We start from the raw sequence: 27909 nt of genomic DNA, 5'->3' as shown, positions 1-27909 counted from the left end.
AAAAATGATGAGAGAGAGTCAGGATTTCTATTTTCTTTTATGGAATAAAGAAAACATTATGTACATTTATTAAAGATAAGAAAATACAACACGCAGTCACAATGTAAATATTATAGTAATATAAGTAATCATAGTTCCAAAACTCACTACCTGGCCATGAGGTGTTTCTTAGTGTTTTTCTCAGGCCTCAACAGTATAATGAAGCATTTTGGTGCAAAAATGCAAAACAATAAACCATAACTGGAGGCCAGAATAGCAAAGATTTCTACAGCTACAGAGTATTTTCCAGGAGAGCTGACATAGGCAGGGACAAAGGCCACCCAAACAGCACAGAAGATCAACATGCTGAAAGTGATAAGTTTGGCCTCATTGAAGTTGTCTGGGAGTTTTCGAGCCAGAAAAGCCAAGAGGAGGCATGTGCAGGCCAGCAGCCCGATGTATCCCAGGACCAGAGAGAAGCCCAGCGCAGACTCCATGGCACACTCCAGAGTGACCTTCACTCCAGTCATTTCCCAGTCAGGCTGAGGCAGGGGGGGGTTGAGCGACAGCCAAATAACGCAGATAAGGACCTGGAGGAGGAAAAAGAAAGAAACCTTTATCATATCAAACATATTGTGTTGATGTTATGCTTGTCCCGTTACCTGTACACTTGTGAAAATACCAACACTCCCTCTCTGTTGATTAGGACCAAACCATTTCATTAGAGATTCTGAACCTGGGCGAGCTGAGCGGAAAGCTGCTAGAACCACCATAGTTTTGACTTGGAGACAAGAGACAGAGAGCACAAAGCTGATGCCAAAGGCGGCCTGCTGGAAGCGACAGGTCCAGACCGATGGTCGACCAATGAACACCAGAGAGCACAAGAAGCACAGTTTCAGGGACACGAGAAGTAGAAAGCTCAGCTCTGAGTTGTTGGCTCGGACCTGAAATGAAAATAGATCATTTCTCTTTTTTGGTAAAACTCACATATGAGACAAATATATTTTAGTACCATAGGTGTTTGTCGGTAATAAAGAAACACCACAAAGACTGCAGTGGTCACTACTGCTCCAGACACAGCCACTGTGGTCAGAGTGATGCCCAGAGTTTCATTAAAGGCGAGGAAGTCCAGCTGTCGGGGGATACAGGACGTTCGGGCAGGATTGGACCAAAACTCAAGTGGACAACGGTCACACTGGAGAGCGTCTGAGAGCACACAGAATGAATGGTCATCATCATGGTCATGAATGGACTAGGTCAGTGATACTATCAATACATCACACTAGTTATAACATGACACCTGTTTTGTTGCTTACTTCCCCATCCCCACAGGGAATACAGTCAAAACAGCAGACAGGTTCACCTTTGCGTAAGGCCTTTCGAGTCCCAGGCTCACAACTCACTGTACACACGGACACAGGGACCTTAGGAATGAAACAATTAGTTCTGTATGAGCCAAACTATATTTGCATTTCAGTGTAAACAGATTTACCTGACTTGATCCTGTGGTCCACTGAATGGCTGTTTCATTCAGAACGATGTCAAAGCCATCCACTCGTCCGATTAGAACAAGTCTGAGTGACCCTTCAGGAGTCTTCTGCCAGTTGATCAAATCATATTTTGCTGGAATATCACCTCCTTGGAAATAAAACCGCTCGCCCTGAGGTGTGGTGAAGTTGACTGTGTGCAGGTGCTCAAGAAGCTGGAGGCCAAAAACAGACAAGCCATAACAATAACAGTATTATTCAGACTGCATTATCACTAGTGAATGTTTCCACTTACCTGTGCAGGTGTGACATTCTGAGGAGAGGAGCAGTTGGATGTGGCAGCAGAGGCCTCAGTGTTGGGGCAGGACAGAAGGCTGTGGAGGGCATGAGCTGCTGCATAAACTGCCAGATAAACATTATATGTGACCCTTAACTGGGACATGTCAGTGAAGTGATTCTGCACCCCATACAGGGACTCTGTCCCATTACAGGGAGGAAGAGGAGAGGAGGATGAAGACAGAGGAGTACAGCCAAACACCTTTTCCCAGTATTCTCTTAAAAACTCATTCTCTGGACGCTGTGAAGGGTGTAAACTTTTTATGTAATTTTCAAATCCCTCTATATTAGAACTTCGGATGGCCACACCAAAAACACCACGAGCCACTCTTGAAGAGGCAGGATGCTGGAGGAGGTCTCCACTCGTGCTCCAGGCCTCACTGGCCAGATACTGTCTGTCAGTCACCTAATACCAGAAAACAAATTAGACATTGACATAAACACATTATAGATGATTCAGATTCACATTTTCATTCTTACATTGATTTTTTCAAGTTGGACAAACAGCTCTCTGATGTCTGTGTACCAGGAAACAACCAGTATGACTGTAGCAGCTGAGGCCTGAATAGTAAGAGCTGCTTCTCTGGCATCTGGTACTAGGTTTTCTCTTCTCAGAGTTCTGACAAAAGCCATGCACAGGCCGGCCTTTTCAATCTCCTCTTGGAAAACCTGAAAATAAAAAGAAAATCAATATAAATGTAAAAACACAGTACAATTTCAAATTATATATATATATATATATATATATATATATATATATATATATATATATATATATATATATATATATATATATATATATATATATATATATATATATATATATATATATATATATATATTATACCTTTACTGCCACAAGTCCATAATCATTTTCTGCCACCACTGCTCCAATCCATTTCCACTGGAATTGTATGGCGAGTTGTGCCAGGGCCCGGGCTTGATAGATGTCACTTGGGATTGTCCTGAAGAAATTTGGGTACTGTCGTTTGTCACTAAGGCATGGGCAACTTGACTGGTAGCTCATCTAAATGATTCATACAAATGAGCCAACATCATTATTATTTTCTGTGAATGATAGCAAAAGTAATGTCAACACATGTAGCTTACTAGAGGTACAGAAAGTGGACCAAGGACACGGGTTAGTATAATGGCTGTTTTTGAAGATGCACCACCAATAATTAACGGGACGGTTTTAACCCCTATGGAACAAAAGGATGCTTTTTTTAGGTTTCTATCTACTTCAGTTGCACAAATTTAATAATCATTGGAATATTACTGCTCATTTTTTGGATCTCTTCAACAAAGCTGATGGCATTCTTTGGTGTAAAAGTACAGAATGTGCTGTCTCCTCCAACCAGAGACAGCGCAGCCTCCATTGCCCATGGGTGCAGGGCACAGCTGTCGAGTATACGGTAACCAAGCCTCACCCCTGGCAGCAGGCTTTCACTGTCATTGATCTCATCCACAGCAAACATCATGGCATAGATGTACTGCATTGGAAGATCCTCTATTCTGTTACATTAACATTGAATTAATACAAGCCTTATACGATACAACACTCAAAAAATTATATTAAAATGTATCATCACTTTGCATTTTAGATTTGACCGAAAGTAAACATCTGGATTTTAGGAGAGGTAAATAGCATGAAATATTTAATTTTTTAAAAATAAAAGGACAAAAAAATGCAATTTTAGTCAACATTAAAATAATCACTGCATTACCCAGAACACATTTTAAATAGTGGTGGATGAGTAAAATCACTGTCAATATTTGGAGGCAGGTAGTGCAGACTGTAAAGCCCTCCAATGACCACATCTCCATCCTGGTACAGACCCTGGTTAGACATAGACCTCCAGTGAGTGCATGAGAGTGACTGCACCAGCCTCAGCAGCAGAAGCACTGAAGCAGCCCATAACCACAGAGACCATAGCCAAGACAGAGACAAGGAGCACATTGATCAAAAATGTTTCTATAATATTATAAGTCACTTCAGAACCCAAAATACGCAGTTATCAAAGTGCAGAGCATTATCTGAGATGGAAAATGAGTCTGTGACACAGCCCCCTCCTCTTCTGGATGTTCTGTTTGTCTGCCTGGTATTTATAATAATGCATTACCGCATTGTGAACATGAGGATGATGAAAAAAATTGTTTTGGGCGTGTTGCTGCAATGTGTGCATCTATGTTCAAATCAATTCATGTTTTATTTTTTAAGTACTTAAAACCTTGAAAGCATTCCAACATATGAGATCCAAGCAAATCTTATTTATTTTCATATTTAGATGAAATTTCAAGAAGTCTACACTCTGCAGTAAAGTATTTAATCTAATATATATTGTAACCTTAATAAAAAAAAAAAGACATTCTAAAAGTTGAAAATCACTTTTCCAACAGATACTTTTTGGTGTTTTTCTCAGGTCTAATGAGAATGATGAGACATTTTGGGGCAAATATGCAAATAAGTAAACCATAACTAGAGCCCAAAATTGCAAAAATCTCCACTGCAACCACATATTTTCCAGGAGAGCTGACATAGGCAGGGACAAAGGCCACCCAAACAGCACAGAAGATCAACATGCTGAAAGTGATAAGTTTGGCCTCATTGAAGTTGTCTGGGAGTTTTCGAGCCAGAAAAGCCAAGAGGAGGCATGTGCAGGCCAGCAGCCCGATGTATCCCAGAACCAGAGAGAAGCCCAGCACAGACTCCATGGCACACTCCAGAGTGACCTTTGACCCCTGCACACTCAGGTCCACTTGAGGCTCTGGAGGACTGACACACAGCCACACAATACAGATGAGGATCTGGAAAAAGTAAAAATTATAGTTCAGATTCAGTAAAATTCAATAAGGCACAAATAGTACCAGTATCTCAATGTCTCACCTGTATAGTGGTGAAGAAGCCTACACTCCCTCTTTGCTGGTGAGGACCAAACCACTTCATTAAAGTCTCTGAACCTGGTCGTGCCGAGCGGAATGCTGCCAAAACAACCATCGTCTTAACCAGAAGACAGGACACACACAGCACAAAGCTGATGCCAAAGGCGGCCTGCTGGAAGCGACAGGACCAGGCTGACGGTCGACCAATGAACACCAGAGAGCACAAGAAGCACAGTTTCAGGGACACGAGGAGTAGGAAGCTCAGCTCTTTGTTGTTGGCTCGGACCTGAAATAATAATAACAAATATATAGTTTTTCTTTCTTGATACAAACACTAGACAAATATTTTAGTACCATAGGTGTTTGTCGGTAATAAAGAAACACCACAAAGACTGCAGTGGTCACTGCAACTCCAGACACAGCCACTGTGGTCAGAGTGATGCCCAGAGTTTCATTAAAGGAGAGGAAGTCTAGCTGTCGGGGGATACAGGACGTTCGGGCAGGATTGGACCAAAACTCAAGTGGACAACGGTCACACTGGAGAGCGTCTGAGAGCACACAGAATGAATGGTCATCATCATGGTCATGAATGGACTAGGTCAGTGATACTATCAATACATCACACTAGTTATAACATGACACCTGTTTTGTTGCTTACTTCCCCATCCCCACAGGGAATACAGTCAAAACAGCAGACAGGTTCACCTTTGCGTAAGGCCTTTCGAGTCCCAGGCTCACAACTCACTGTACACACGGACACAGGGACCTAAAATTACAGAAATGTATTTTTATTTTGTGATTTATTTCACTTTATTTTTAGGGGGTGAATTACCTGAGCAGATTCAGTACCCCACTGAATCGCAGACTCATTCAGATGGATGCCGTGTTCATCCACAAAACCAATCAGAACATTTTTTAATGTCCCTTCATTAGTCCTTTGCCAGTTGACAAGATCAAAAGTGGGAGGAAAATCACCATCTTGGAAAACGAACGTCTCTCCATGTGGTGTGGAGATGGTTACTTTGTTCAGGTGTTGCACAAGCTAGAAGTTTGACATCATTCAGCAAAATACACAGATATCGACTGATAAAGACACACTGTTCTTTACCTGTGCAGATGTGACATTCTGAGGAGAGGAGCAGTTGGTTGTTGCAGCAGAGGCCTCAGTGTTGGGGCAGGACAGAAGGCTGTGGAGGGCATGAGCTGCTGCATAAACTGCCAGATAAACATTATTTGTGACCCTTAACTGGGACATGTCAGTGAAGTGATTCTGCACCCCATACAGGGACTCTGTCCCATTACAGGGAGGAAGAGGAGAGGAGGATGAAGACAGAGGAGTACAGCCAAACTCTGTTTCCCAGTATTCTCTTAAGAACTCATCGTGTGGCCGTTGGGATGGGTGCAAACTTCGGACATAATTTTCAAATCCAGGTATCACAGCACTGCGAATGGCCACACCAAGAACACCAAGACCTAACTTTGAAAAGGCTTTATTCTGGAGCATGTCTTCACTCGTGCTCCAAGCCGCAACAGACAAAAAGTGTCTGTCAGTAATCTGACATAACAAAAACACAGATAAATTCCTGGTAAACAAACAATAATTTCAATTAAATAAAGAATATGCTTACATTTCGTGCAACGAGCTCAGCAAAGATGTGAATAACATCAGTGTACCATGAAACAATAAAGATCACTCTTGCACTGGAGGCTTGAATTGCGTCCGCTGCTCTTTTGGCATCTATTTGAATAGATGATCTGTGTACAGATATCACAAAATCCAGACACACTCCTTTTCCTTCAATCTCCTCCTGAATGACCTGGATTCAACAACTGCAATTAAGCTTTGTTTTATGACATACATTTTAATATGTAGAAACATCAAGCTGTACCTTTATTGCCAGCTGTCCATAATCATTATCCGCTATTATTGCCCCAACCCAGGACCATTTAAAATGTATGGCAAGCTGGGCTACAGCCCGAGATTGGTATATATCACTTGGTATAGTTCTGAAAAAATGTGGAAACCTTTCTTTGTCACTTAAACATGGACAGACAGCTAAATAGCTTATCTAAAAACAAGAGGAGACATGGTCATAAATTCAGTGAGAGGATTTTTGTTGATCTGTTCTCATTGAGATAAATAAACTTACTAATGGTACAGAGAAAGGTCTCAGTATATTAGACAAATATATTCCTGCAGTGGATGAAGCAGGCCCAATAATTACATGCAGTCCACCTTACACAAAATAAAAATTATTATACAGAAATCATGACTTGAGTGCTTATCCTTTTCTTTCATACCTGTATTTTCATGGGTAGAATTAACAAATTTGCAAGTATTTCTTTGTCCTCCAACTATTGACATAGATGACTGAAGTGGTGACAAGGGGTAGCTACCACAGTTATCCAGTATGCGGTATCCAAGCGTCACTTCGGGCAGCAGGCTCTTGTTGCGGTTAATTTCCTCCACCGCAAACTCCATAACATACACAGACTGCAATGCTGTTATGTCTAGGAGCAAACTTATCAAAAACAATAAATATCATAGAAATTTGAATTAAGGATCATTATTCAACATTTCAGAGTATGTGATAGATACCCATGGCAAGATTCATACTGTGGCAGTTTGGTAAAGTCTTGTTCAACAAAAGGAGGTATATTATTGAGGCTAAATAATCCTCCAATAGTAACATCCCCATCTTTAGAGATCTCCTTGTTGATTGGCATGTCCCACAAAAAGCACTGAGTTACATAGACCCCTCTTATCAGCAAACATGGAAGCATAAGAAATAATAAAGAGGGCGATCCAGAGAGCTGCAGGATAAACCTCAGCATAGTGATGACAGCTTCAAACATTCAACAAACACAATGAAAGTTCATTACAATAATGTTCTATGGATCAAATCAATTCATATTAAATATAGTTCAATATTGTTCACTACCTGCAGCCACTAGTCACAAGTTATCAAGAAACCACATCTGATCCTCGTGACCAACTGCTCAGGTGACGAAGAGATATTTTTATAACCACTGCTGACAAGCAAGTGGTGCAATCCTGTGATGAAAATCTCTAGAGCTTTAACAAATTATAAACAGATACATTACAATAAAGATACAACTGTGTGTGTGATATGTGCTAATCCACCAAAACCTGAGGAGTGGTCCTTTATAGATCTTATGTTCTAAAAAGTCACACATTGAAGAAAGAGTCTAATTTCCATAGTTTTTGTTTCTTGGGCCTGGGCTGTAGTCGAACAGCTGGGAAACAGAGGCTAAGTGATCAGCTGATCACCACTATAGTGTGTAGGATATGTGGTAAAGGTTATATGGTCTGCACAGAGGTAATAGGGGGGGGAGTTGCCATCACTGGAAATGTGTTGCTTTATCATGAGACCAAGTCATTGTTTGGAGAGAAATATTTTATTTTGTGTTTCTGTTCTAGTCTGAGTCTGTGTTCTCTCTGATCCAATCATCTTGTGTTGTTTTGCATTCGCCTTAGCTAAACCGGGTTGGACCCCTCTGGGAGCTGATACCCTCTAGGGTGCACTTCAGACCCCTCAAACAGGCTGGTGCGTGAATTAGTTCAGGTTTCAACTGTACTTTAAAAAGTTTTGAAAAAAACAAAAACACTGACCCCCAGAAACTCTTAGTGCACGTACAATGCTTTGAATAGTGTAGCCTATGCAATATCTTAAACTGAACCACACAATGCATGTACTGAACACAGGCAAAAATACTTTAGCCCTGTGCCCCAATATCTTTCTGATCCCAATTCCTTTTCCCAGGTTATCTTAATTTTATCCATATCAGATTATCTAAGTGCCAGCAAGATGTCATATATGAATGAGACGGCCTTCTGAATTACAAGTCAACCATTGATCTAACGTATCTAACGTTGCAGATTCAAAAGACTGAACATGGGATCTTACAAAATCCCTTATTTGAAGATATTTGAAAAAAAAATAAAAATAAAAATCCCTAGCCAATAACTGGTATCTGTCCAGGAGTTTCTGAAACGAGACAAAACCTCCTTGGAGATACAAATCATCCACATGTTGTAAACCCATTTCTTTCCAATGATCCAATGCCCCATCTATGACTGAAGCCAGAAAAGAGGGTTTAGCATCAATCAAGGCGATGTAAAAGACAACCTCCTAAGTTTAAATTTCTCAGTTATCTGTCTCCATATTTGGACAGTGCTGTGGGTGATGGGGTTGCATTTCTAGTTTGTTTTTTGAGATGAATGGGGACATCACTATCACCAATGTCATAAGACATACTGTCCATATCCAGCCAACTTCCAATTATAGCAGAGTCATGTATGAATGACTCTGAATGAATGAATTTTCTTCATACAAACATGATTCTTTTTTATTCTATGGCTCTTATAATCCCAAATGAACAGGTGGAAAATGGAATCCTGTCAAAAGAATGATGCTGTGAGGTACATGGGGACATTTTGAAACAAGTATAGGAGTTGAGGAAGACAGACCATTTTAATCGCATTCACTCTGCCGATTAAGGAGAGCAGAAATGATCCCCAAAGTTCCATCATCTTCTTTCAGAGGATTGAAATGAGATTATACATCCCCGAAAGAAGAGGGGATACTCCGTCCTTGTCATTCGTTTCAAAAAACAATTTTATCTGATCTTTCAGGTCACAGAATATTTTTTTGTTAAGGAGATGTAGGTCTAATCTCCAGGACCTATGGGTTTAATTCTGGCTCCAACATTTTTAATGACATGGATATTGGGCTATGATTGGCTATGACAATGCTGTGATATTTCACATCCTGTAACCCCTGCAAAAAAAAAAAAAAAAAATCTATTGGGAGTATGTATTATGAACTCCTGAATCTAAAGAGTATTTATTCTCTTTCTGTTGGGTCAAGCACTCTCCAGACATTCACAAGACCTGAATTGTCAGTAAATTATTTCATCTGTTACTGTAGATTTATGTAAATATTTTAGATTTTTGATAATTATCGCTGTCCCTCTAGCTTTAGCTGCAAATTTTGAGTAAGACACGTGTCCTGTCCATTTAGCTTTTATTTTGCAATGTGCGTTGTAAGAAGATCACATCTGCCTGCATAGATTTTTAGTGTTGAAGTACTTAAGCACATTTTATTGGTTCATTAATCCCATTCACATTTCACAAGCCCCTCGTGGTCTCTTCACCACTTAAATCAGTTCTAAGGCCATATTGATCCGAATTTCTTCTATATTGCATAGCATAGGCTGTTGAAAATCTCCAGATAGCACCCATGTCCTAACAGTAAAAAAATAAATAAATAAAAAAAAAGCAAAAACAAAAACACATAACTAATTTCCACCATCAAACTCCTGGATGGACCAAGGGAGTTGTGCCTGCCATTTTCCCGAAAAGACCATGTTTTCTTCTCACTATCCACTATAGCACCTCAGAAAACTATTTTCCTAATTTAAACTGAACAGAATACCAGAACTGGATTACTGGTAATTATTAGCAGTTGCCCTAAACAATGTTGTCATATTTGTACCTTGAACATTCGTTTATAGGCAGTTTACACATATCACTCAGTTTATAACAACATAAGGGCAAATACACCTTTATAACGGAATCTTTCAGTCTGAAAAGTAAAGTCTCATTCAAAAAGTAAACCAAGTGTCACATAACAATAGTCAAACAGACTTGAAGAATAAGACTTGTTTCATCAGTGAAGAACCTTTTTGTTCCATCATGTGATACACGACGTTTGATGGGGTACAGAGGAAGGTACATAACCCGGGTTTGTCATGAAGCCGCAGTGGTCCCCCAAGTCCCGACCCCCACTCTTATTTGTGCATTGTATAAGGTTCTGAATCTTGAAGAGAAGTGCAATCATAATGAATAACTAAATGACATAAATTTACTATTGTAAAAGATGTTTATATTTATTAAATATAGGACAGTGCATTGTAATCAACATGGATTTGAACAGCATGTTAATATGGCAGAGATATGGCAGATATAGCCATGCAGGATCATTTGCATCAGTAATCCCATGGCACATTGACAGTAAGACAGAAACAGGACATGTTAAACGGGAAAGTCATAGGCCTAGGTCTCTGGTAGAGGACCTGAGCATGGAAAAAAGGGATGAGATCACCCGCGGAGGGTGAGATATATATATCCTGGCACCTCTGTCAAATTTTAGAACCCATTGTAGCCCCTTTGTCAAAAAGTTTGCCCACCCCTGTACTTGGCTATAAGAGCAATCATAGGACCCATGAGAAACAATACCCATCATGGAAACAGTGGTTAGAGGCTGAAACCAAGGCAGTGCACAGAGACGTGAGCCAACAGTCAGAGGCCCAGAAAGGTGCAATGAAAAAACAAGTACCTAAGCGGTACAGCCAGATGCCCACACCGGAAGCACTGGAAACTGTCAAACAAAGGCTCCAAGCCTTGGCCAGACACCTAAAGATAAACAAACCATCTGTTTGCAACACAAGCTCATGTCAGGCATCAAGGCTAAGATAAGTGGGCACATGGATCAATCCATGAGTACAGCACAAAAGGGCAATGGCAAAGATACCAGGGGAGCCAAACACCAGCTTCTGGTAGACCGAACTGTTGCCTGAGACTGTAGAACCCGCCAGACCAACCTGTGCACTGCCTGGATTGATTACAACAATGCCTACAACTCAATGCCACACACACGGATCACTGAATGCCTTTAGCTGTACAAACAGGACTCTAAAACCCTTCATTGCAAACTCCATGAGGTTGTGGAAAACCATCTTTGAGGCCAATGGCAAGCCACTTGCACAAGTAACTATCAAATGTGGCATATACGAAGGAGACACACTGTCGTCACTGCTGTTCTGCATAGTTCCGACCCCCCTCAGCCAAATCATCAACAACACTGGCTATAAATACCGACTCAGGAATGGGGCCACCAACAGTCACCTCCTCTACATAGATGACATCAAGCTGTACGCTAAGAATGAGCGAGACATTGACTCACTGATCCACACCACCAGGATCTACAGCACAGATATTGGAATGTCATTTGGGCTTGAGAAGTGTAGCCGGGTGGTGACAAAGAGAGAGAAGGTAGTCTACACAGAAGGGGTCTCCCTCCCAGAAGGAACAATAGCAGACATTGAGCAAATGGAAACCTTGAAGAGGAAATGAGGAAAGCAGCCACGGCCTAGTACCTGCAAAGAGTAAGGCAAGTCTGAAGGAGTCAGCTCAATGGCAAGAACAAGACCCAGGCAATAAACATCTACCCCCTGCCAGTAATCAGATACCCAGCAGGAATCATAAGCTGGCCAAAGGAGGAGATAGAGACCACAGACATTAAGACACAAAAGCTCCTGACCGTGCATGGGGGGTTCCATTCCAAATCGAGCACCCTGAGACTGTACATGAGCCTTAAGGAAGGAGGCTGAGGACTAGTGAGTGTGAGAGCCACTGTCCAGGGTGAAACATTCAAGATCCATAAGTACATCAAGGACAAGGGCATCGATAGACGATGTGATCAGCTCAGCATTATGGTGGAGGATAGACAAAAGAGCAAATCCATTGTAGTGGACATTGCAGAACCATCTGATGGGAACATCGGGGAACAGGAATATAAGAAACAAGAGAAATACCAGGAACCCCAAAGAAGAGCTAGAGAAGACCTGGAAGGTGAAGGCATTAGTGGTGCCCATCGTCATTGGAGCACTCAGGGCAGTGAGAGGCTACAGCAGATCCCAGGAAAACATTAGACATCTCAGTCCAGAAAAGTGCAGTACTAAGAACAGCAAAGATACTGTGCAGAACCCTCAAGCTCCCACTCCTCTGGTAGAGGACCTGAGCTTGGAAAAAGGATCAGACCACCCGTGGAGGGTGAGATGTTTTTTGTTTTTGTTTTTTTGTTTTTTTTTAAGTAAGTCCAGAGAAAATGACATGGCAAGACAACAAGATGAGAGACATCAAGCTCAAATTACTCAAGTAAGAGTCAAAAAGTATTTGGAATTAGGATGCTCTGAGTTAATTTATAGGTAAGTGAGAAATACCTGTGGACCACTACTGTTTAAAATTAACCAGTTCTGTTTTTTATGTTTTCCTATGTGTATATATGTACCTATGTGTATATATGTAAATAGTGGAAAATAGGAACTGTCTTAGTGTTGTTGTTTTGTCTTGTCTTTGCCTGTATGGATGTTATTCTGTTGTATGTTGAAATTTCTGCCTCTTGGCCAGGTCATCGTTGAAAATGAGAATTGGTTCTCAACCAAATAAAAAAAATAAAGGTTAAATAAAATAAATAAAATAATGTTTTGAAGATGGTCAAAATCAGGTACTGTATAGCACCTTTAAATAATATTGTCAACATAAAATTTATGTCACAGTAGGAAGCATGACCAAAACTTTTACCCGAGTAAATGTATTGTTACAGTGTAAAATATGTTACTCGAGTAGTTGTGGTATGGTGTATGAATACTCACAGAAGTACAATTATATTAGAAGGTTACTCCAATAAATCTTACTGACTAAATGTAAATTATACTTAAATTATTAAAATATGAGGAAACTGCTCTGTATCAATGTTATTATGACAAACATTTGACAGTCATCAACAGAATGACAGAAAAGCATGTGAGAAAATCAGATATGGAGCCATGTGGACCTCATGCATGGTATGTTATTGCCATCTAGTGGATAAATTGAGCATTACAACAAGTCAATAATGGCAAACGGTTTTATTCATACAATTATATTGCAATTTTTATGCTTCTCATCTTCCAATTATGTGTTTCTTGGTGTTTTCTTCAGGCCTCAAAAGAATAATATAACATTTTGGTGCAAAAATGCAAATAAGTAAACCATAACTAGAGGCCAAAATTGCAAAAATCTCCACTGCAACCACATATTTTCCAGGAGAGCTGACATAGGCAGGGACAAAGGCCACCCAAACAGCACAGAAGATCAACATGCTGAAAGTGATAAGTTTGGCCTCATTGAAGTTGTCTGGGAGTTTTCGAGCCAGAAAAGCCAAGAGGAGGCATGTGCAGGCCAGCAGCCCGATGTATCCCAGGACCAGAGAGAAGCCCAGCACAGACTCCATGGCACACTCCAGAGTGACCTTTGACCCCTGCACACCCAGGTCCACGTGAGGCTCTGGAGGACTGACACACAGCCACACAATACAGATGAGGATCTGGAAAAAGGAAAAAAAGAGTTGGGATTCAGTAAAATTCAATAAGGCACAAATAATACCAGTATCTCAATGTCTCACCTGTATAGTGGTGAAGAAGCCTACACTCCCTCTTTGCTGGTGAGGACCAAACCACTTCATTAAACTCTCTGAACCTGGTCGTGCCGAGCGGAATGCTACCAAAACAACCAACGTCTTAACCAGAAGACAGGACACACACAGCACAAAGCTGATGCCAAAGGCGGCCTGCTGGAAGCGACAGGACCAGGCTGACGGTCGACCAATGAACACCAAAGAGCACAAGAAGCACAGTTTCAGGGACACGAGGAGTAGGAAGCTCAGCTCTTTGTTGTTGGCTCGGACCTGAAATAATAATAACAAATATATAGTTTCTCTTTCTTGATACAAACTCTAGACAAATATTTTAGTACCATAGGTGTTTGTCGGTAATAAAGAAACACCACAAAGACTGCAGTGGTCACTACTGCTCCAGACACAGCCACTGTGGTCAGAGTGATGCCCAGAGTTTCATTAAAGGCGAGGAAGTCTAGCTGTCGGGGGATACAGGACGTTCGGGCAGGATTGGACCAAAATTCAAGTGGACAACGGTCACACTGGAGAGCGTCTGAGAGCACACAGAATGAATGGTCATCATCATGGTCATGAATGGACTAGGTCAGTGATACTATCAATACATCACACTAGTTATAACATGACACCTGTTTTGTTGCTTACTTCCCCATCCCCACAGGGAATACAGTCAAAACAGCAGACAGGTTCACCTTTGCGTAAGGCCTTTCGAGTCCCAGGCTCACAACTCACTGTACACACGGACACAGGGACCTTAGGAATGAAACAATTAGTTCTGTGTGAGCCAAACTATATTTGCATTTCAGTGTAAACAGATTTACTTGACTTGATCCTGTGGTCCACTGAATGGCTGTTTCATTCAGAACAATGTCAAAGCCATCCACTCGTCCGATTAGAACAAGTCTGAGTGACCCTTCAGGAGTCTTCTGCCAATTGACCAAATCAAATTTGGGTTGAATGTCAGCCCCATGGAAGCGAAACCATTCTCCATGTGGTGTGGAGATTTTAACTTTGTTCAAGTGCTGCAAAACCTTTTCACATAGATGTAAGAGTCACAAACTGCAAACATAACTCCACAAATGACCAACACATAGACATTACCTGTGCAGATGTGACATTCTGAGGAGAGGAGCAGTTGGTTGTTGCAGCAGAGGCCTCAGTGTTGGGGCAGGACAGAAGGCTGTGGAGGGCATGAGCTGCTGCATAAACTGCCAGATAAACATTATTTGTGACCCTTAACTGGGACATGTCAGTGAAGTGATTCTGCACCCCATACAGGGACTCTGTCCCATTACAGGGAGGAAAAGGAGAGGAGGATGAAGACAGAGGAGTACAGCCAAACACCTGTTCCCAGTATTCTCTTAAAAACTCATCATGTGGCCTTTGGGATGGGTGTAAATTACGAACATAATTTTCAAATCCAGGTATCTCTGCACTGCGAATAGCCACACCAAGAACACCATTAGCCACCTTTAAAAGATTGACATTTTCAATAATGTCCTCACTTGTGCTCCAAGCTTCACTGGCGATAAATTGTTTGTCTGTTATCTGAAGAAGAGAAACATGATATTCCTAAGCAAGATCAAATCAGGACATTTATTTCTGGGTACTTACATTTCTTTTTACCAGTTGTGTAAACACTTCCCGCACATCTGTATACCAACAGAATATCAAAATCACTCGAGCAGTGGAAGCTTGTATTGTTAATGCTGCTCTTTCAGCATCACTCTGAATAGTTTCTCGTTTGACTGGAACAATGAAATCTACACAGATGCCTTTACCTTCAGTCGCTTTCTGAAACACCTGGAAAATCCAGACCAAACATATAGAGCTATTTGTACATATAAATTCAAGTTTAGGCATATTATTATGTTGTCACCTGCAACGACAGGTGTCCATAATCATTGTTTGCTATCACTGCTCCGACCCAGGACCATTTGAAGTGTATGGCCAGTTCTGCCATTGCATGACTTTGAAAAACATCACTTGGGATTGTTCGGAAAAAGTTTGGGTATTTTGCCCTTTCGCTTAGACAGGGGCAACTTGCAAGGTGGCTAATCTGTTAAACACATATTATGTTAAAGAACAACAAAAGCAACTTTGACAATTGTTTATCATAATCATTACAATTGGAGTTGAAAGAGCAGTCAATATGTTGGACAACATTATTCCTATGGTTGACGAAGCTGCGCCAATTATCACAGGTGCAACTTGCAATTCTTAACAAAAAAAAAAATATATATTATTTTACAGCCCAACACAACATATTATCAAATTAAAGCAATAAGTACCTTCATTCTCTCTAGTCACCCATTTTTCAGGGCTTTCTGATTGGCATTTGGGACTGCTACCACTAATCAATGAAATTGTATCTGTCAGAGCCCAGGGGTATCGGCTACAGCTGCCCAGGATTCTGTATCCAAGCTTCACTCCTGGGAGAAGACTTCTGTTACGATTGATCTCCTCCACCGCAAACGCCATTACATAAACAGATTTCAAGGTCTCAGGGTCCAAACTGACATTACAACAAGCAAATACAATTATAAAGGCAGCCCAGTAATTGATTGACTAATTAAATGATCATCACAAATAATTATTACTGATCAGGTATAAGAGTACACTTCAGATCAACACATAAATTGTTAGGTAACATACCCCTTGCAAAGCTCATAGTACGGCTGTGTTGTAAAATTCAGGATTCCAGGATAAGATGGTATGTAAAACAGGTTAAAGAGCCCGCCAATAATGACGTCCCCATTTAGAGAAAGCCCCCTTTGGTTTTTGTTGTCATAACGTGAGCACAGTATTGCAAGGCTCTGTCCACTGGCTGCACACAGAAGCAGGAGAACAGATAACAGCTTGCTCTGGTCAGGTCCATGGATCCAACACATGCCTCTTCTTGATATCTGACTAAAAATGAATCCGTAAATATAATGCAACTGTAGAAAATGATCAACTAAATACAAGAAAATAACCACACATGTACCTCACTGAAAGATAAAATCTCCTAGTTAATAACGTCAAGACTGTGCACACCAGCCTAGCACTGAGTGCACTAACCCAGATTAGAGAGAAGTCTTTATAAAGGGCAAAATGTTTTGAACATCAGATGACACAAGCACCAAAATGACACCCCCCTAGAGTCTGTCAGTGAAGCTGGGTGTGTGTCTGTGTTGGGATGATGGATTGTTGGTGGCAACTGAAAGGGGGAAAAAAAATGTGTTTATTATTTTCATATGTAAAACATGCACGATATATCCATTATATAGACTGGAAAACAAATAAAAAATATTCACTAGACTAAACTGACTTGGTATTAAATTGTTAAGGAGATTGCTCTACCATTCTGAGCAAACAGTTTCTTGGATGTGTTGGTCCATTGTTCATAAAAACTGTCATTCCCAAAAGATGCTCTGCCTTTGCACAAGCTGCTGTCATTTATAATTGTCAAACAGTGGAACCAGCTCCCTGACAGTCAAAAGCTGTCTTTTATAAGATGGTCCCCAACAAATAAACTATTAACTATAAACTATAATAATTATTGTCAAAATTACATGAATATTACATTTTATTTCAATTTACTTGAAGTTTCTACATTTTAATGTCCCATAAAGATTGTTGTGATCATAAAAAGGATGTGCAACATAAGGTTCAAACTGTCTGCACACTAGTGATTCTGAGCGAGTGTGGGGAATAGAATGCCCTGAGCAACAGGTGTGTCATTTGCTGTCTCTATTAAAGTAATTTCATGAGCAATTACATCCCATTATCCATCTGATTCCATGAGGGACAGGATGGCCATGTGTTTCTATGTGCTCATCACTCTACACTTATTATAGAGCACTGCATAGTGCTTGTGTATGAAAAGATCTAGGACGCAATATTAGAAAAGCATGACCATCTTTGCAATAATGTTGAAGCAAATTTTGTGCTCATATATATATATATATATATATATATATATATATATATATATATATATATATATATATATATATATATATATATATAATTATATATATATAATTATATATATTATTTATTATTATTATTATTATTTTAAGGAAGCCTAAAGGCCAGCATATAAGGTGCAATAACCCAAATCAAACACAGAATGAAATCAAATACTCAAGTTTTATTGCATTGGTAGGAAATTGCTCACACTCCTCTGATGAGCAGCAATACAAAGAATAAAGTATGGTGGAACACTGAAAGAATAGAAAAAAATACAGTTTAACTGCAGTCCCCACAATTACCCTTATTTAGAAAAGGAAATGACCATAACCAACAGGAAATTAGTTTGAAGTCTGTATCAAAGCAATTATAAAAATAAAAAACCTTTAATCTTCACATCTTTACCCACCTCAGAGGTGTGTGTACTGTATTACACCAGAGTCCTCTTTCTTATCCAATGCAAATGTTATTGTGCAAATGTCATTCAGCAATGCAACATATACTGTAAAAAGTGGTGCATAGTCATGCTTGACATGTTCACATGTAACATGCACAAACATACAATAAATGTAAATGTACAACTTGTTGAATTAAACAATGAGGGATATTCGACTCAACAAAATACACCCTGACAGCACTGGAAGAGAAGGAAGACTGGAAGTGTTTCACATCTACATGGTCAAAAACATTTCATCTGTTGCCACATATTTCCCTACCTTCATTTTACAGAAATCACTAATTTAAAATACTTTAGTCAGTACAGGGGTCTCTGATCCCTCACATTTGGATTCATGATATGGGGACAAAAGAGTGTCATTCTTTTTATACTACACATTCATATGACACAAAGAAAGACATTCTTTCTCTGTTTCAAACATCCCATTCTTTTTTTGCTTCATTAACAATATACACATGTTAGACAGTAAATCACAGAGACCGATCTGTACAATCAGTTTGGGAGTGCCAAGCACATTTATACATTTAGCAGAAATATTAACAATACATTATCAGACTTAGATTTACCATTATTTACTAAACAGACAAACGGCTCAATTTCAAACAGTGAAACTTGGAGATGCTTAGTTATACTGAATACCTTGTCCTCTGGCTTGGCCAAGAAGAAAGCTTACATACATTGAAGACATTTAGTCTAAAAACCTATAGTCGAAGGAGAAAGTACACCTCGGGTTCAGACACAGACTCTGCAGTACTAGGTGGTATCAGAGTATCATCTGTGTAGTAGCGATCCCTATAATGATCATTCCCATAACGCAAAGATGTACAAGCTCCTTCAGGAAGCCCTCTGTCCTCCATCTGACTGAGGTAACCGGCTATGTACGACCCGGTGGAGTGTCGGTTGGCTGGTGGGTTCAACATAGACCCTTTATTTCGTAAGACCACACCACCTATACTAGTGGCAGCACTGTTTTGATGTTCACCTCCCCGCGCCCTTGAAGCCTCCTGTTGCCTTTCACGGGCACGGTTATTGATATTACGCACTCGGCTTTGGCTACGAGAAGACAACCGACGGGTTAGTAATGGCGGAGATTCATCAACGTTCATTGGACTTGTTTCACGATGGAACAATGGCGAATTTCTCTGCTGGTGGTTTGGTGAGTCTAGTCCATTCCTACCACCCTCATCTCCTTCAAGAGTGACCAGTTTGCGAAGTTGTTCTGTTAGTGGGTCACTTGACTGCGTTGGTAAATGGTCAGCATTTCTGACGCCAGTCCGATTTTGTTTTGGAGTGATAAAACTACGGCTGATGATGTGATATTTCCCCTTGAAGTTGCATGAGATGTCCTCAGAAGTCAAGTCACCTAAAGATTTAGACTTGGCTTGACTAGGGGGAGTGGAATTTTTGTGGCTTGGTTGTATAATAGGAAGTCTAAGCTCGTTTGCAAGGAAAATCTAGCTTCCGGAAATTGCTTGTTTCCTACATAGTGAAGTTTGATTTGTCCTACTTGATGGGAGATAGGCGGTGAGAACAGGGGGAGACTGTTGAGGGGGTGACATACATTTGTACCACAAGTGGTTTTGTGTGTGTACTTACAAAACTAGGAGATGAAATGCTATCTCTGCAGTTATTTGGGGATGCTGCCAACTGCCTGGTCAGATTTTCAGAAGAACTAATTCTATACTGCCATGCTTCTTCATGATTAGCCATATTTTGACTCTTGTTAGCATTTAAAGTTTAATTCCTTATTATGTGTGTAATTTCTGGTTTCTGCAGCGGCCATCTGAATTGGTTTGATAGCCATTTTGATGTTGCGGGATACATGTATTAGGTCTAGAGGTGTTTGCATATAGTAGTGTGTGGGTCTCTAATGGAAATTTATTAACTGGGGATGGACATTGTGAAGATGACAAGTGAGATTTATTCATTATTGGTTGTTGGCACTCGCTGCATGATTTGACAGGGTCGTAGCAGTTGGTGGGTGATTCATTGTTTTGGTAGATAGCGTGCCGTTTGGTGGGGCTTGTGAGCTCTTTCCAGGGGCTGCCATATTTTGGTGAAGCCATAATCCTATCCAGTGGATCCTCATCAACATTTATCTCCACTTCATTTTGAGTTGGGAAATTGTAACAGTCCTGCAAAGGCGGGCTCAAGGGGGAATTTGACCTAAGTGTGTCAATTTGTGGTATTCTTTCTGGAGGATCAACAACTTCCTCATAAATGCTTTCCTCAGCCTCCTCAATGTATTTGCCACGATTCCAGTTATTAAGAGCTGTTGTTAGTGAGGGGCTTTGTACTGGGGTATTCCTACTTGAAATCTGTTGGTTAAGGTTGTGCGAAGAGACAGGCAACAGAACTTCCTCATCCAGAATTGTGTATACTTCCTCAAGATCTGCAGTTTCGGGGCTGGATAGATCCTTCTGATGTAGCATGTTAGCATTGTTCGAAGGTAAAGGTGTAGAATAGTTTAAATGGTGTTCTCTGTGGGAATTGTTGGGAGTTGATGATGTATTGAAAGGTGACTTGAGAAAGGAGGTAGTTTGGTGGTGAATGGAGAAGGTGCAATTAGACTGTGTGAGCTTCCTTTGGTCTGCCGTGTTGTCAAACTGGCTAATCAGAGCGGAGATAGAACCGCACGTGTCATCATCCAGGGACACGGCATCAATTAATCTGGAAATGGTGCTATCATGCAGAGATCTCGAGCATTTTGCATCCATATTGGCCGTTTGCACAGATGAAACTGTTGGAGTTGAGGAAACTGAAGGAACAACTGTGAATGTTGTGTTGTGTGACAATGATTCAGGTTTGGACAAAAATCTGCACTCAGTTCTTGTTTGTGCCATTTTGGATCTGGTTTGGGAAATGTCATTTGCTTGATAATTCACATAGTCCGCTTCTTTCTGGTCCTCCTCCCGACCAATAACAAGATATGAAGACTCCACTGGTTGCTCATTTTGGCTGACACTTGCTTTGGAGGGTAGAGAGATTGTGAGTTCAGTGGTTGGTGTAATGGGAATGTCCAGTGAAGAAGACCTGGGACGCCTAAAAAGGGCTCCTCCTATGGACAGAAAAGAGCATAAGACTATTATAACCAAGTCTTGAGATTAGAGATTACAAATTATGCCACAAACGATGTCAGCAATACAAAGACAGATGGATTGCCATGTACTGTGAAAGGGAAGCTGAAATGCAGAGTATACTTTGCAAATATCAGTTGAGGAAAATGAATGGGATCAAGTGACAGAAATATCACTTCCAATGACAGCTGCACAGAATACACTGACTGGACAAAATATCAATCAATGCATTTTCAAGATTACCTGAAGGACAATCCTAATCAGTGTTCTACTATAAAGAAAATGGAGATGGGACAGAAAAGGCAGATTAAGATTTCATGAAGATTAGATTAGTTTTAGTATGTGTTTCAGAAAGACCAAGGAAAAGAAAAAAAAAAAGTAGCACTTTAAAACAACACATTCCTATTCAAAATTAGAGTATACTTCAATACTGATGAAGTAAAGAACAGTTTTAGTTACTGTTTTAACACATTTGTTTTCCATGTATTTACCTTGGTCAAACAGCATGCAGTCTTATGATGCTAAATATAAAAAAAATGATCAGGGTCACTGTATCCTTACCAATGCCAGAGTCTGAGCCTGTCTCCTGCTGCTCTGCATCAGGTGAGCACAGAGATAACTGTCCTTGTAAAAGTCTGTCCAAGGGCATGGACATAGGCCTGTGGATGAGGGGGGATCGAGGCTGGAAGCGTCTCTCGATCCCTGTCTCCTGTCCCGAAGTACTCTGCTCCCCTCCTCCTTCCCCTGCCGCTGCTGCCCCGCCCGTCCCATTCTTCTGATCAGAGATGGAGGCCACAGACTCAGATGGAGGCATCTTGGTCTTCTTGCGGCCTTTGGCTGGAGCACTGGCTGTGCGTCGCAGGAGATGATCACTGATGGAGCGCTTCCGAAGGCCACTGGTGTTTGTGTCCACAGAGGACTTGGAAGAACGGTTGAAGAAACCCCGAATGCCACGCAGTTGATTTCCCTTATGGAGTAGAAACAATATAATTAAAATGATGTAATTTTAATGCTTCTAGTATTACTGTGCAATATAACTATTTAAATTATGAAATGTTCACACGAAAATCAATGTCAATGGTAAATGGTCACATTTTTATACAGCGCTTTTTCACCTTCAAGGCACTCCAAGCGCTTTACAACAAGGAACCACTCACCCATTCACACACACACATTCACACACCAGTGTACACAGACACTGAGGGCAAGGTGGATTAAGTGACTTGCCCAAGGACACAACAACAGCATTCATCTGTGTGAGGTAGAATCCTGTGAATCAGTGAATCTACAAACAAAGCATCTACAAACACTGACAAATAATAAGTGTTGAAAAAATTATTTCAGTAGTTCAAAGAGAAAAGTATTGAACTATTAAAATAAGTTTATAGAATGTTTTTGGCATGTATGTGTTTTTGAAAGTTTTTTGGGTGGGAAGCAATGCATTTGCATGCACGCAAATGATTTTCATGCGTTAATATAAATCAACAGTAGATGGCACTGTTGTTTCTCAAAATGGCAAATACACACCATGGCTGCATTTAAAGATTGTAACAGCACTGAAAACAACTCAAACAAATTAAAACATACACTCCTATACATATTTGTGATAAAATGTCATACAAAACTATGTCATCAAAACAGCTTCAGACATAGCACGCGCCCAAACACATGCATTAGTGCTTCATGCAGCAGCACAGAGACCCTTGTACCTTGTGTGTTCCTAGAAAGTGCATTATGGTAAAGCTTGGATTCAGGATTAGGGGGCTCCACTAAAAAACAAAGGATTGGGTCCACCTCAATAATCGCATTGGTGTTTTATGTTAATTCATTTAAAAATATCTATACTATATACAGGTAAAATAATAAATACAAGCACACTGCTGCACTTACCTTGCCGTAAACATCATGCACTAACACATGCACAAAGATGGAAGCCTCCGTCAGACCCTCTAGGTAAACGTGCCGATAGCCTGTTGAGGACAGAGGAAACAGTGTGAGCACGACAGTAAGTCAGAGCAACAATCCCAGCTGCCACATAATTTGCCCGAAGAAAGGGCATCAGGAGTTCATGGCCAAATGTGAAGGATGAAGGCAACAGAAATAACCTGCAAAGCCACGGGTCATATGGCTATGCAAATCAAACACATCACAAGCTACTGAATACTACAAAGTGTGGCACTTTAGCAGACTCAAGAGATGAGGAGAGTGATGTACAAGGATGGCTGCCAGTCAATATATGACATGCAATAAGAGTGGCCACAGTATATTGCAACACATAATCATAGAATACTGTAATGTTTTTGTAATAAAAGTAAACATATCTCAATAATGGCTTGGTTAGACTGTGGTCCAGACACCACAATTATACAGCAAAACTAACGTGATAAAAAGTTTCAAACCTGGCATTAAGCTGCTGAAAGCCACAGTCCGTTGTCCAATGAAGTCTCGGCCAATGGGGTCATGATCCCATACCAGGAAACGCACTAGAGCCATCTCCGGCATGTGCAGCGTAAAGGACAGTGTCTCCTCCCATACGGGGTTAAAACCTGATGCAGACAGAAAATTAGATTTCTGTTCAAATGAAAGACATTGGGTTTACAAATAGAGGCCTAAGTGAAATGACAAGTGATGTATTTTTCTAATTACGCTGCACATTACTCTCCAATAATAACATAGAGCTTGGAGCGCTCAATAACCTCATCCCTCCCACCCCACGAGTTATCCTCATCAGACACATGTCACACGCCTCTACTCTACTGCTTTAACCAATTTCTCTGACAAAATAATCTCAAATAGAAATGCTTTTACTGTTAAAATAAAATTATAAGTTAGCCAGGATAAAATTATTGAAAAGCTGAGTTTTTCCCAACATTTATCTCACTAGAGAATATTTAAACAATGGACACTGTCAATGGGAATGCCTCACACTTATTTTAAAATGTAGCATTATATAGTGAAAATGGTAACAAATGAAATACTTTCTTGTGATTAAGGCTTATCTTTTTTGTCTTTGTCTGATCTTTACATATTGTCTTCCTCGTTTAATTCAATTGAAGTAAATGAGACTTAAACAGTTAATCAACATCAGACAACTTTTCTCACTTTCATAGGGCATTAGATCATCTTACCATTGTCATCCACTACACGTGTTTGTTCCTTGCAGCAATCTACTGGAAGACCAATGATTTCCACTTCAACAAATGGATCAATAATCTGGAAAAAAATAAACAGTTAAGTTAGAGAGAAGCGCTGTAGGCTGCAGATATAATGCACACATTTCAATTATTTAAGTGTGTACCTCTCCTCTGTCCCCCAGCATGGAGTCTGGGGGTTTGGGCAACTGCTGTCCACTTATGACCTTCAGTATGAGCTGCTTTTTGGGGCATGCTGGGAGTGGATCTTCACTGAAAGGATTAAAAGAGCCTGGATGTATAAAAAACAAAACAAAACAAAAAAAAAACAAAAAACATTTTAGTGTGTTTTAGTATTAGAGGTTTTACAAATACTAGAATAAATGTATAAAATGTGAACCTTTGCACATAGGTGGAGGCTTAAGAACATAACCACTGCCTCCATTGACCATAAATTTGGCTCGATTAAGCTGCATCATCCTTCCCTCTGTCTGGTAGTTTAGGGCCACTGTGGGTGAGAATTCAGAAAATACATTTGAATAATACATCAGTCAGTCCAAACTAACCTCAGTTAAATATTTTATATAAAACAGCTAAATAACAGCACAGCTGTCATGTTTTTAGTTGTTTCTAACACGGAAAAGATTATATCATGTTGCTTCAACTTTAAAATGAACATTATTGATGAACCTACTGTCAAATTATGTCTATAAATGTTTTTTGTCTTTGCATTTTATATTGTCTGGATCTTATCTGTTTAAATGAATGGAAATTTGACTTCAAACAAGGATATGACTGTAATAAAAGGTGTGGCAGTAAAAGAGGAGGGCATGTGCTTTACCCAGCTGACAGCCCACATTCCAGTAGAACTGAGGGTTGAAGTTGGACGAGTCAATCCGATAGGCCGATGGATAAATGCGGGACAGTTGCCTTTGGTTAAATGTCAGAAACTGTTCTGTTTTGTGGTTTACGAGAGACTGAGCTCTGGTCTCACTGAAGGAGAGGACATCACCAGGTGTACCTGTAGTCAAACATTTCTGAGATTAAATGTTGAGATTACCACAGATATATTTAAAAGTATAATGTGCTTATGTTAGACCTTCATTTAGACACTCCTGAGATGCTACAGAGTTAGTAAACACCACGAGGTTGGAGAGATCTCGGCTGAGTTTCATGGTCTTCCTTTTTCTTCCATATCTATACCTCCAGAGGCAACAAGAGAGGCAGAGAACATGTAAAACTATGGTAAGTAAGATGGATGCATAAACACACACACACATATTGCTTAAAGACTTAGAGCTGCAACAGACGACAGGGGACACTGCCCATCAACAAGACAGCTGGAAAACCACAGGAATGAGCATAAAAGCAAAAGCATAACAGGCGTCAGTGTGCATGCAGAAGAGTGGAGCTCATATGTAAACTAAACATGCATATACAGAGTTATCCGGAGTCAGTCACAGCGACATTGAGATGCAAACAAATGCTTTAGACATGCATATATGAATATGGCATCAGGGAAATATGTATAAACAGATCTTTTGCAAAAAGCTCTTTCAGTTTTAACGGTGATGTGACATAGTACGCTGATCTGTAGTCTACATCAGTGGTACCCAAACTTTTTGTAGTGGCGTGCCCCCTGAGAGTTTTGATGACTAGTTGCGTGGCCCCTGCTGTGACACGCTTAATGTGTTTGTTGACCCTGAACACATATCATATAATAGTTGGAATATCTGTAATTATACCAAAGCACGTGCATCACTTTTAAAGCTTTTGGGTAGGCCTAGAAGATCCAAATAATCAGAATCTTATCAAATTAACACGAGGGGCCCAATCACTCCTAACGTACAAAATGCGCACCGACTTGGACATAGGCGCAGATGAGCGCAGGTCATTACAAGGTCTTTGCGTATATGGAGGTCTTGAACACTGGCTCTACTCTTTGCGCTCTGTCAATCAGAGCTCCTTTCTCCCATTGCGCCATGAATTTATTTTAATTTGCAGTGCATTTCATGCTGTGCGCATCTGTCTTGTGTGACAAGTGCCCTTAAACACAAGAGCAAAGACTTTTGCGTTGAACGTAAGCGCTCATAAACATTCCACAGGATCAGAGCCTGCGGCTCGAGGGACACGCTCCACATCTGAGCAGAAGCTTTTCTGCTCCAAGCCCGAGGTTTCACGCGTGTGCCCCCGCATCGGCCCTCACCGCACACCTGTCCGGCACGCTCTTCCTCCCTAGCTATCACCGCGGGGCGGTGAGATCTGCCTGCCCGGCTCGAGGCGTGTCTCCACTGCCCGGAGCGCTCTGCCTCCCCGCCCTGGAGCGTATATCTCCAGGAGGGAGAACGCAGTATCTTCCGCATCCAGCTGCGTTCGTTGAGTTTACTGGACTGTGTTTTATTTGTCACAAACAAAACTAGATGACTAAATGAACGGTTCTTATTCATGCAGTTTTAGGTTTGACGTTTTTCCTGCACATGTTTGATAGTTAATAGCAGTGTCCTGAAGGTGATGGGCTAAATGTGTTGGGGAATGTTAGATGTGCAATATTAAATACAGTCGGCTTCATAGCGAGGCCTAGAGTCGTGTGCACCTGCCTCTTGTTTAGAGCGGAACCCCTGGTCTATATAAGGCTAGTTTGCATTTTAGTTGCTATTTTTGTTTGTTTGTTGTTGGTTTTTTTTCCCCAGAACAGTATAACCACTGTAGCCACTTCTGCTGCGTGTATTTAAGGCTAAACCATGCATTGTAAGAGCAAATGTCATACTGTAAATAGACACATTTTCACATTCTATTTTGCATTATTTATTCAATAAAATAACCTGTAACATTAGGTTTAAATTAATTTGTGGCCCTAATATTGAATAGTATTGCCTTTGATTACAAATGTTGTGCATAGTATAAAACAACTTCTCCATTAGTTGTTTGTTTTTGTTTTTTTTTAGTTCTTTTAATGTTTTAATGTTATGATTGATTAAAACTAAAACCTAAAATAATGCACAACAGGCAAAATCTTCCAGCCTTGGTAGTCCTGGAGACGTGTCCCCACACGTTGCACCGTAGTCAGTCACTGCTCCTGACAGGTTGTCCCAGCTGCATTGGAAGATGGGTGCAGGGGACAACTTTCCCCATGGGGTTCAAGTGTTTCTGAAAATTTTATGTCAAACTTCCAGTTATGCTAAAAGAGTCAAAGGTCACCTGTTGAATTGTCCTCCAGTGTCCCTCCCTGAGCGCTCCTGACACTCATCCTCCTTGTCCACGCTTTGGCAGGTCAGCCTGGATTTGGAGTGCCTCTGGACAGAGCACACACATTCATGTTAACAGTCAAACAGAGATTCACTAAAG

At 40.6% G+C, this 27909-nt stretch overlaps 5 protein-coding genes across 5 annotated transcripts in view; all 5 read right to left on the bottom strand.

Annotated features, from left to right (window-relative positions):
• Positions 1-146: 146 nt before the first annotated feature.
• Positions 147-3762, bottom strand: LOC117380578 (extracellular calcium-sensing receptor-like). Its single transcript, XM_033977405.1, has 11 exons — positions 3530-3762; positions 3082-3317; positions 2922-3004; positions 2650-2829; positions 2283-2471; positions 1762-2208; positions 1472-1681; positions 1280-1403; positions 992-1185; positions 642-923; positions 147-569 (listed from the first exon to the last, which is right to left on the bottom strand). Exons 1-11 carry the CDS (start codon positions 3760-3762, stop codon positions 147-149), a joined length of 2601 nt encoding a protein of 866 aa, XP_033833296.1.
• A 425-nt stretch (positions 3763-4187) lies between these two features.
• On the bottom strand, positions 4188-12365 carry LOC117380577 (extracellular calcium-sensing receptor-like). The gene is made up of 13 exons (XM_033977404.1): positions 12306-12365; positions 11048-11124; positions 7083-7207; positions 6954-6977; positions 6836-6915; positions 6575-6754; positions 6314-6502; positions 5794-6240; positions 5518-5727; positions 5328-5451; positions 5040-5233; positions 4690-4971; positions 4188-4610 (listed from the first exon to the last, which is right to left on the bottom strand). The coding sequence occupies exons 1-13, from the start codon at positions 12363-12365 to the stop codon at positions 4188-4190; spliced, it is 2415 nt and encodes an 804-aa protein (XP_033833295.1).
• A 1070-nt stretch (positions 12366-13435) lies between these two features.
• LOC117380576 (extracellular calcium-sensing receptor-like) lies at positions 13436-16426 on the bottom strand. The gene is made up of 10 exons (XM_033977403.1): positions 16266-16426; positions 16073-16154; positions 15825-16004; positions 15560-15748; positions 15047-15493; positions 14767-14976; positions 14575-14698; positions 14287-14480; positions 13937-14218; positions 13436-13858 (listed from the first exon to the last, which is right to left on the bottom strand). The coding sequence occupies exons 1-10, from the start codon at positions 16424-16426 to the stop codon at positions 13436-13438; spliced, it is 2292 nt and encodes a 763-aa protein (XP_033833294.1).
• Positions 16427-18781: 2355 nt separating this feature from the next.
• LOC129456751 (1-phosphatidylinositol 4,5-bisphosphate phosphodiesterase eta-1-like) lies at positions 18782-19919 on the bottom strand. Its single transcript, XM_055226188.1, has 2 exons — positions 19864-19919; positions 18782-19787 (listed from the first exon to the last, which is right to left on the bottom strand). Exons 1-2 carry the CDS (start codon positions 19917-19919, stop codon positions 19058-19060), a joined length of 786 nt encoding a protein of 261 aa, XP_055082163.1. The 3' UTR covers positions 18782-19057.
• Positions 19920-20104: 185 nt separating this feature from the next.
• plch1 (phospholipase C, eta 1) overlaps positions 20105-27909 on the bottom strand; it is a 37940-nt gene continuing 30135 nt past the window's right edge. The window contains exons 15-25 of the mRNA XM_033976657.2: positions 27763-27857; positions 25664-25761; positions 25406-25585; positions 24965-25072; positions 24732-24856; positions 24562-24646; positions 23833-23979; positions 23324-23403; positions 23143-23202; positions 21995-22400; positions 20105-21414 (exon numbers count right to left, since the gene is read on the bottom strand). Of these exons, the coding sequence (XP_033832548.2) occupies positions 20105-21414; positions 21995-22400; positions 23143-23202; positions 23324-23403; positions 23833-23979; positions 24562-24646; positions 24732-24856; positions 24965-25072; positions 25406-25585; positions 25664-25761; positions 27763-27857 (2694 nt within the window). The remainder of the gene's footprint in view (positions 21415-21994; positions 22401-23142; positions 23203-23323; positions 23404-23832; positions 23980-24561; positions 24647-24731; positions 24857-24964; positions 25073-25405; positions 25586-25663; positions 25762-27762; positions 27858-27909) is intronic.

This window comes from Periophthalmus magnuspinnatus, chromosome 13 (genome assembly GCF_009829125.3).
Source record: "Periophthalmus magnuspinnatus isolate fPerMag1 chromosome 13, fPerMag1.2.pri, whole genome shotgun sequence".
Classification (NCBI taxonomy): Eukaryota; Metazoa; Chordata; class Actinopteri; order Gobiiformes; family Gobiidae; genus Periophthalmus; species Periophthalmus magnuspinnatus.
Note: the sequence above shows the minus strand (reverse complement) of the source record. Positions and strands in the feature narration are given on the sequence as shown.